The sequence below is a fragment of the Zootoca vivipara genome, chromosome 16, assembly GCF_963506605.1.
Source record: "Zootoca vivipara chromosome 16, rZooViv1.1, whole genome shotgun sequence".
In the NCBI taxonomy this organism is placed as follows: domain Eukaryota; kingdom Metazoa; phylum Chordata; class Lepidosauria; order Squamata; family Lacertidae; genus Zootoca; species Zootoca vivipara.
In genome coordinates, this window is record NC_083291.1 from 36,029,174 (window position 1) to 36,038,967 (window position 9,794).

Consider the following 9,794-nt stretch of genomic DNA (forward strand, 5'->3'; position numbering starts at 1 on the left):
CTTCAATGGCAGTCTCTAAGACAATTTGCTGTCCTTTTACTTTATCCTTTCATTTGGTTAATGTTGCAATATGTTTAGCTTTCCGTGAAATGGTTGACACTGGAGGAAATGGCAGCACTTGTGTGCTTCTTCAGCTTCTGTGGGAACACCAAAAGCATATCTGCAAAATAAGGGAAGAATGGAGATAAGTGAATGTCAGAAGTACATGCCTTCTTTGTGAGCTTTTAGAGATATATGTCTGGCTGCTGCTGGAGACTGAGAAATTGAATAGATGACCTGATTCAGCAGGATGGCTCATGATACCTGCCTAGCTAGCTAGCTAGCTAGCTGGAAGCCATATCTAAATAGAACCTGCATGTTCAAGAGATAATATCCACTGGGGATAAAAAGATAATAATAATAATAAATTTTTATTTATACCCCGCCCTCCCCAGTCAAAACCGGGCTCAGGGTGGCTGACACCAGTAAAATTACAATAAGACGTAAAAGAAAGAAAAACAATTAAAATATGGGTTAAAATACAGTTTAAATTTAAATTTTTTAAATGCAGCCTCATTTTAAAGTAAGGTAAAGGTAAAGGGGCCCCTGACCATCAGGTCCAGTCGTGTCCGACTCTGGGGTTGCGGCGCTCATCTCGCTCTATAGGCCGAGGGAGCCGGCGTTTGTCTGCAGACAGCTTCCGGGTCATGTGGTCAGCATGACAGAGCAGCGCACGGAAACGCAGTTTACCTTCCCTCCAGAGCGGTCCCTATTTATCTACTTGCACTTTGATGTGCTTTCGAACTGCTAGGTGGGCAGGAGCTGGGACCGAGCAACAGGAGCTCACCCCATTGCAGGGATTCGAACCGCCGACCTTCTGATCAGCAAGCCCTAGACTCTGTGGTTTATCCCACAGCGCCACCTGCGTCCCTCATTTTAAAGTAGCCCAAATCAAAACCATAAGGGAGGAAAACAGGGGTCAGACTGAATCCAGCCCAAAGGCCAGGCGGAAAGATTTCAAATCCCGCAGAGCCCTGGTCTCCTGTGAGAGAGCGTTCCACCAAGTCGGGGCCAGTACCGAAAAGGCCCTGGCCCTAGTTGAGACCAATCTAACCACCTTATGGCTCGGGATCTCCAAAATGGAGCCACCTTATGGCTCGGGATCTTCATTCCCTTGTTGTGAGTTTTTCTAGAAGTATTAAACATGTTCCTTTTGGAAGATGGGTTGCTGGACTAGATGAACCTTTATTTGATACAGCAATGCAGTTTTACATTTTTAAATTTTTGCTGTTCATCAGCTCTGTTTTCTTGTTTTTCCTTGTGCTGTAGGTATGCTGTGGAGTGCCTGAAGGACTGTAAATTCTACTGTGCTTCTGATGTTTGGTCCTTTGGAGTTACTTTATATGAGCTCTTAACACACTGTGATTCTAGTCAAAGCCCCCCAGCGGTGAGTCCAGTTGCTGGGTATACAAGGGAGGTGAAAGCATTTGTTTAGCAGTGCTGCGATGTGCAGGGCTCTTAAGTCTACAAATATCCAATGTGTTTTGGAACACATTTAGATCACTGCGCTTCAGGAGACTGACTATGCAGTTTCACTTGCAGTGCAGTAATCCAGGGTGCTTTGACTCACACTGGCCCTGTGGCTAACTGCAGTTGGCACAGAGCCTGTGTACAGCAATGTTATGACAATACTTACCTTACCTTAGTTTGCTTCCTGATTGGACCTTACTGTGGGTGTCTGTTATAGACCCTTGCAGGAATGGCAAATGCACGGTGTGGGGCACCCCCCCATAAGACACGCCACATCGTGTCTAGCCGCCATGGCCTATCTTTCACCTTTTCTCTCCATTGCATTGTGCCATGTGCTGTCGTTGACCTTTGCCTCTGCAAAAGGGTTGCTCATTTCCCCCTCTAATGGGAACATGACAGGGTGGAACAGGTTGCACAAATAACAGGGCGACACCCAGAGAGCTCATGATTGGAGAAGTTAAAGGGCAAAGTCTTGAATGTGTCCAGTGGATTTTGCATATGCTTGCTAATAAAAAGAGCTCTGCGAAGCTCGTCAGTGTGTGGTACACAGCCCACCTGCACCAGCAACTGTCTCGCCTCCATTCCTTCCGACCCCTGTTCCCTGCTCCCACCTGGTGGCATTGGCGGTGAGGACTGGGTTGGCGCAGTGGGTTTTGTTCATCCTCCACACCCCAGCCCCAGGCACTGATGGAGGGTGCAACGTCGCTGGGTGGACTCTCCCCATTGCAAGGGGTTTGTTCTAGATGAACCTGAGGGTCCCTTCCAACTATGCAATTCTAGGATTCTAGATGACCACAGTGGTCATCAAGAATCATAGATTATGGGAGAGAGTCTCATGATCTATCAACTGAGCTATTGAGCAGCTGGCTGGTCCACCCATTGGTAGAGCTGACCATGTGTGGTACGTGTATGTATCTCAACGGCATCTCCCTATCTCTTTCTCAAAGTGCTCAATAACATATTTCTCCCTGTTGTCTTAGAAATTCATTGAGATGATTGGAGCAACTCAGGGACAAATGACAGTGCTGAGGCTTATAGAGCTACTGGATAGAGGGAAAAGGCTGCCCAGCCCAAAGGACTGTCCTTGTGAGGTGAGTCTGGTTCTCCCTTTCTTCCTTCTTTCATTGTTCTTTCTCTTTTTATTCTGTGTACTGTTCTAAACCTTTGCCATTTTCTACAGATTTACCGTCTTATGAAAAACTGTTGGGAATCAGAAGCTTCATTCCGCCCAGCCTTCACAAACCTTGTGCCTATCCTCAAAGCCTTCCATGAAAAGTACAGGGCCCAGGCCCCCTCCGTCTTCAGCGTGTGTTGAGCAGGATGCAGAGATTCTTGGCCAAAGACCACACTCTTCTCTGCACTCGGTGTCTCAATTCTGTCTTTTTTTGTGCCTGGAAAGCCGCAGTGCCATGGAAGCTGCTTCAGACTACTGGCACACCTTGAAACTCTGACTTCTGCTGTTTTGGTATCCAGAACCAGCGCAGAACATTTCTGCCTTTTGATCTCGCCAAATGTGATGTAACGAGTGTGAAGTTTCTCTCTGCCCTGAACAAAGGCAGAGGCTATTTATGAAGCAGTGTAAAGTGCTGCGCTCAAGCCTGTGCCTGGAAAGCCACGATACCTGGTCTGAGTATGTGAGTTCACAGGTGCAGGAAAGTGAGTGGATCAGTTGACTTCCTCACAGTCTTTTTAACAGACTGCTGGGCCTGTTGGTCTGGTGCAGAGAGAGAATGGGAAGGAGGCCTAAGCTATTCAAGCGCAGTGCTCCAGCTTGCTAAAGAAAATAACCATATTGGACCAATATGTTAAGTGCTGCACTTGCTTATGGAACAGAGGTGAGGTATCTGGCCCGTTCATGTTCCTTGCAAAAACTTTTGAAGGAAATGTGCTTTTTCTGAGACTTGCCTTTGGCCTTTTTTCCCGAAGTAAATGCTTTGGACTCTCAAAGATATATAAACTACCCCCCCCCATTCACCTGATTTCTAGGTGTTTCAGAACTGCAGGAGCTTTTAGATACCACCACCACCCCTCTTCCTATAATATATTTGTATTTTCTCTTTGGAGAAGGCCCTCATATACCTTTTAGAAGTCCAGTGTGGAGCCAGATATGGTCTCAGCTGATTGGACACTGGAGAGGTGAATGTCTTCATCATATATAAGTCATTGTATCTGCGTATAGAAAGGATTGCTCCTAAAGAGCTATTCTTACTTGCTCCTAAATAAAGAAAAGGTTGTTGTCCAGAAATATGGCTTCCCGCCCCCAGTGAGAACTTAACTAATGCAGTAGGTTCCTCGCTTGTTCTTTGAACTTCCTCAGAGCCTACCATCCAGGATATAAACAAGCTTGCCTTTTCTGTTGTACCAAGATGCATTCTCCTTATTATTGTTGGTTTAGAACCAACCACAACCCTCTTCACACACACCCATCCACTGATGTTGCCAGTCAGAAAATGTGAATTTGAAGTGGGAGGGGGGCAGAAAGGAAGCTTCAGGCCTTAAATTGTATGGAAATTGAAGAAGAGAAATGTGTTTTGGCCACTAACTTGGTTGCTGCTGCACAAAAAACATGCTTATGTAGCAAAGTCACAGTGGTCTCTGCTAGCAAGCCCACGTTCTTAGTCCATCATACAATCGTAGAGTTGGAAGAGGCCACGAGGGTCATCTAGTCCAAGCCCCCATAATGCATGAATCTTTTGCCCAATGTGGGACTTGAACGCACAACCCTGAGATGAAAAGTCTCATGCTTTACGGACTGAGCTATGATGAAAACTAGCTGCCACCTACACATCAGAGCATAGCTTTCTGATATTTTTCTAGCTTGAGGCCCAAATTTCTGTTGTTGGCATCCATCTGTCTTGAGAGACAATGGAGTGCACCTCTGGGGGTGAAGTCGTGTGTGTTAGCAGCACCAAAGTAAGCTCCCTGGGATGCAAGCCTGGGCAGTGTGTATGGAGGTCCTCTGCTACCCACATGACAAGACCTCACTGATGAGATCCAGAGGAAAGCAGAGCAATATGTTTGGCCCCAGTTTGGCTGCCGGAGTTGCTAGAAGGAGGCTTACAGGGTGCCACCCAACCATCTTAGGGACTCCACTCTGGATTTGTGTAGGGTTTTCTCCTTAGCTGCCTTTCCTTCCGAAGATATTCCACAAGGCAGCAGAGGTTTAGGATCAGTCCTCCTCCTAGATGGGCTACCTTCCCAGGTTGGTGAGCCCCACCTGCCCCATTTCCCTCTACAGCACATGCAGAAATCACTTTACTGTATTGACAGTTGGACCCACTATTGGTCTCATCCACTCAATCCGCTGTAGCCTGTCTTCACATGCAGGGGAAGTCCCTAACTCATCCAGGGTTTGAGACCCCTCAGTTACCCTCACCTGGTTTAGCTGGCCAGTTGAAGCCATTTCCTGGCGTGTGGCAACTGTTGCATGCTGGCAGCTCCTAGGAGTTGAGTGCAGGGTGGAGACCAAAGGTGGACAAACTACTCCAGAAGGAGCATGAGGTGTCTCCCACCAGAGGTGGTATCCCTCCCCTAACACCCCACACATGCCAGAATTCTTCAGAGACTCCAAGTGGGGCACAGTTGGGGGGTAGGTTTGGTAAGACTGGTCAAATGTTCTTATCATTGTCTCCTAGAAGGGATGTAAGAAACATTTAATTTCTGTCCTCTCCCACTCCTGGCAGACCTGAGTTAAGATCTAAAGCTGGCATCCCCAAACTGCGGCCCTCCAGATGTTTTGGCCTATAACTCCCATGATCCCTAGCTAACAGGACCAGTGGTCAGGGAAGATGGGAATTGCAGTCCGAAACATCTGGAGGGCCGAAGTTTGGGGGTGCCTGATCTAAAGAATTGTGAAACTAATTCTTGAAGGCCAAGGGAAGTAAGGCTTGCTGAACTCAAAGGACTTATTTTAAAACGTGTATAGCCGGCACCCCCAAACTGTGGCCCTCCAGATGTTTTGGCCTACAACTCCCATGATCCCTAGCTAGCAGGACCAGTGGTCAGGGAAGATGGGAATTGTAGTCCAAAACATGTGGAGGGCCGAAGTTTGGGGGTGCCTGGTGCATAGGCTTTTAAGCAGAGGTTGGATGGCCATCTGTCATGGATGCTTTAGGTGAGATTCATGCATTGCAGGGCGTTGGACTAGATGACCCTTGGGGCACCTTCCAACTCTATTATTCTTTATTAATCCTCAAGTGTATGGGACTGCTTGACATAAAAGGCAGAGACATTTGGTTGTTTTTTTTATAACTGCATACAAAGCCGTCTATAAACTTAAATGGTTGTTTTTGAAAGCTTGTCTTCTGTCCCCATGTACATGTTATTTTGGGGTTCAGGATTGCCCTAAGCCTGCACTACCAGCCATGTCTATGGAGTGTGGCAGCCCACCCACCTGTTTTGGCTGGCAAATTGTCTTTGGGCTACAATGCTAAGCTGGAAAACTTTGCATCTGAAACTGCACTTGATTTGAGGCAAGGACTTCTCCCTCCACAGAAGCATGGGCAGGTTTTACCTCTCCTCTCCTCCCCACTTTTTATGCATCCAAAACGGGTGTGGGTGTAGAAGGAGAGAGATTGGGAGCTCTCTACTGGAAACCCTGCTCTAATGTGAATGTACTCTGTACTACTCTAGCAGCAGCTAGAATCACCAACCACATGTAACAAGATCCTGGTGATGCCCTTTAAATTTTATTCAAATAAACATGTAAATTTTAATGGCTCAGTGGAGTCTTGATTATTGTAGGCTGATTTTATGAAAATTGCTGTTACTAGAAAACGGCAATCTAGAGTACAGTGGTACCGCTGGTTAAGAACTTAATTCGTTCCGGAGGTCCGTTCTTAACCTGAAACTGTTCTTAACCTGAAGCACCACTTTAGCTAATGGGGCCTCCCGCTGCCGCCGTGCCGCTGCCGCACGATTTCTGTTCTCATCCTGAAGCAAAGTTCTTAACATGATGTACCGGTACTATTTCTGGGTGAGCGGAGTTTGTAACCTGAAGCTTTTGTAACCTGAGGTACCACTGTATATTCCAAGTGTGGTGTCAAAACCACACATTTCAGCAGGTTGTGCTTACTGTTTACAGCACAGTCCATGAATAATAAACAGTCTTGTGGCACCTTAAAAACTAGCAGTTTTGTTGTGCGTAAATTCTCAATGACTAGAGTCCACTTCACTAATTGAAGTAGATTCTAGTCTACAAAATCTTATGCCATGATAAATCCATTAGTTTTTACGGTGCCATAATACTCCTTTTGTTGATGTATCCTTGACAACTGACTTAGCCTCGAAGCCCAATATTTACTTTTGGAACTGCTGCCCTTGATCTTTGCCATTAGCATGGAATGGAGATTCCACAGCTTCCTTGTGTAACTTTTGAAAAATATATACATAAAGAGTTTTCAGACAGACTGGGTAAATCTGCATTCTACAATGATGCTCAAGTTTATTCTTGCAGCATTTAGGAGTTAACTTTAATGTGAAGGGAGAAGAGGAAACATTGTCTCAATGCTCTTCCTGTTTCCGGCTGAAAATGAGGGGGAAGGACATACTGGGTGGCAGTGAAGAAAATAAAGAACAGTAAAGGGCATGGAAGAAGATAAAGAGGAGGCATGTGAAAAAGAATGCTAGGATCAGAAAGGTACAGAAATGTCAGCGAAAACCTGGATGGGGGAGGAAAGCTGAGAAATTGTGATCAGTGTTGGAGGAAGAAAGGTGAAGCATTAAAGTAGTTCAGGAACAAAAGAAGGCAAATGAGCTGAGGCTGAATGTTAAGCAGTTGCTTTCTTAGGTCTAGCCATTTCTCTTGAGCAATTCGTCTTGGAAGACTTCAAATTCCTAATTTTCTTCTTATAAATGTAAATGGTGCTGGATAAAGGATAAAGAAAGGAATAACAGAAAGCTTCATCCCCAAAGAAATCAGGGTGGCAGCAGGAAGGATGAAGTTAAATCAGAAACACTGCATGACACTTTTAAAGACAAAACCGATCCTGCCAGTCACAGAGCCATCTTCCTGGTAGGAGTTTACCTTGACAGTGTGAAAAGTGTTGAGAATGGCATAAACCAAGCAACTCTCAAGAGTGAATGGGGTGAGGAAGAGTAAGTGGTGGCAACCTAAGAGGAGAAACCTGCCTCCCACCCTATTTTTCAGCAACCCAAGTGCCAGTCATCAGGCCCACTTGCTGCGTCTGCTGCTGGCTGCTGCTGGTCATGCTGAAAAGGTTCAGGGGCAGAAAGCAGGTGAGGGCCAGCTACTACCAAAAGAAAGAAAATAGGAGACGGAAGCTATTGCCTTCCTGTCCTCCTGTGCTTCCTCCAGGCAGCTGCTAAGCCACAGGGAAATGAGACAGTGGCTGCTTGCTTGGTCTGATCCAGCAGCCCTCATGTTCTTAATGTCCCAATAGCAACTTGATTTTGTCACTTTGCTTTAGCACACACACTAATAATAATAATAATAATAATATTTTATTATTTGTATCCCACCCTCCCCTGCCGGAGCTGGGCTCAGAGCAGCTAACATATTAATAACACAATATACATAAAAACAATCAATCAATTAAAATTAATTCAAATAAAGCCTTTCCAGGTATCCCCTCTTTGCTAACAGACAGGCAGCTCCTGTAAGGTACACCTGTATTTCCAATCTAACACTAGAACTCAAAAGACACCCACAATGTATTAGAAGATTCAGGACAGCTTAAAGAAAGTACATTTTCATGCAGTGCATAGTGAAAACCATGGAACTCGCTCCCACAGGAGGCAGTGATGGCCACCAACCTGGATGGCTTTAAAAGAGGACAAGAGCAGAGGGCTATTATGGATGGCTACTAGGAACGCGGGTGGCGCTGTGGGTTAAACCACAGAGCCTAGGGCTTGCCGATCAGAAGGTCGGCGGTTTGAATCCCCGTGACGGGGTGAGCTCCCGTTGCTCGGTCCCAGCTCCTGCCCACCTAGCAGTGCGAAAGCACGTCAAAGTGCAAGTAGATAAATAGGTCCCGCTACAGCGGGAAGGTAAACGGTGTTTCTGTGCGCTGCTCTGGTTCGCCAGAAGCGGCTTTGTCATGCTGGCCACATGACCTGGAAGCTGTACGTTGGCTCCCTCAGCCAACAGAGCGAGATGAGCACCGCAACCACAGTCAGTCACGACTGGACCTAATGGTCAGGGGTCCCTTTACCTTTATAGATGGCTACTAGCCATGATGACTATGCTCTACCTCCACAATTGGAAGTAGCAATGCCACAGAATATCAGCTGCTGGAAACCACAGAAGAGAAGGGTTGCTCTTGAGCTTGTATTCTGCTCCCTGATTTCCCACAAGGGGCATCTGGCTAGCCACCTTGAGACCAGGATGCCTGATCCAGGAGGATATTATGTTCTTAAATGTTAGCAATGGTAGCTGCTAAATGTAGTGGTATCTACATTTAGAAACCTTGCACCTTAACCATCGGTATTGGCAGTGCCGGATTTACATATAAGGTAAACAAGCTATAGCTTAGGGCTCCACTCTCTTGGGCCCCCCCAAAAAAGATTTAAGGGGGGGATGTACATTTCCAAAACATAAGATAAAAAACAAATTAAATAAAACATACAGGAACAGTGTGTTTCACTGTTTAAAATTTTATTTCAGTTCAACAATTAATTTGATAAAATACATATTTTGTTATGTGCAAATGACTTTAGATACCTATTAGGTCCATAAATTACCATATAGCATACTGTATATTCAACACAAAAAACAGCGACAATTTGTGACAAAGGACAGCTGGACATATAAAGAGCCCCATTACCTTCAGTAGCTTAGGGCCTCATTAAAACCTAAATCCGGCCCTGGGTATTGGTGCATTCTGCAACAAGAATAACACATGAAATAGATCATTCATATATACAGAAAAAGCAAACACCTGGCAATAGGCTGGGGGCGACTCAGGCTCCCGCCGAGGCTGCGCGCCCGATTCGCCCTCTCCGGAGCCCTACCGGTTACGCACGCTCGCTTCACTTTATTCGGTGCCGCCCGCCTGCTCCGGCCGGGCTTTGGCACCACGGCCTGGAGCCAACTCCGCCCTCAAGCGCGCGGCGGGACGAGGTACCGGAAGAAGAAGAAGAGCGAGCAGCCACCTCCCGCGCCAGACCGCGAAGGGTTAATCACCCCGCCCCGCGCCCAGCCCGGCCCTATCTCATTGGTGCGCCCGACCAACGACTGCCCGGGGGGCGGGCGGAGTTCTTACTCAGGCCAATGGGCTGGCGCCGTGACGCCGACGCCGCTCTTTCCCAACCCTTGCTCTCGCTGA

General features: G+C 46.6%; 1 protein-coding gene across 11 annotated transcripts in view; it reads left to right on the plus strand.

Moving 5' to 3' along the window:
• TYK2 (tyrosine kinase 2) overlaps positions 1–3,583 on the plus strand; it is a 44,757-nt gene extending 41,174 nt beyond the window's left edge. For all 11 annotated transcript variants that reach the window (XM_035140392.2, XM_060268794.1, XM_060268792.1 and 8 more), the window contains 3 exons: positions 1,309–1,426; positions 2,490–2,600; positions 2,690–3,583. In XM_035140392.2, the coding sequence (XP_034996283.1) occupies positions 1,309–1,426; positions 2,490–2,600; positions 2,690–2,824 (364 nt within the window). In that variant the 3' untranslated portion in view covers positions 2,825–3,583. The remainder of the gene's footprint in view (positions 1–1,308; positions 1,427–2,489; positions 2,601–2,689) is intronic.
• Positions 3,584–9,794: the final 6,211 nt, after the last annotated feature.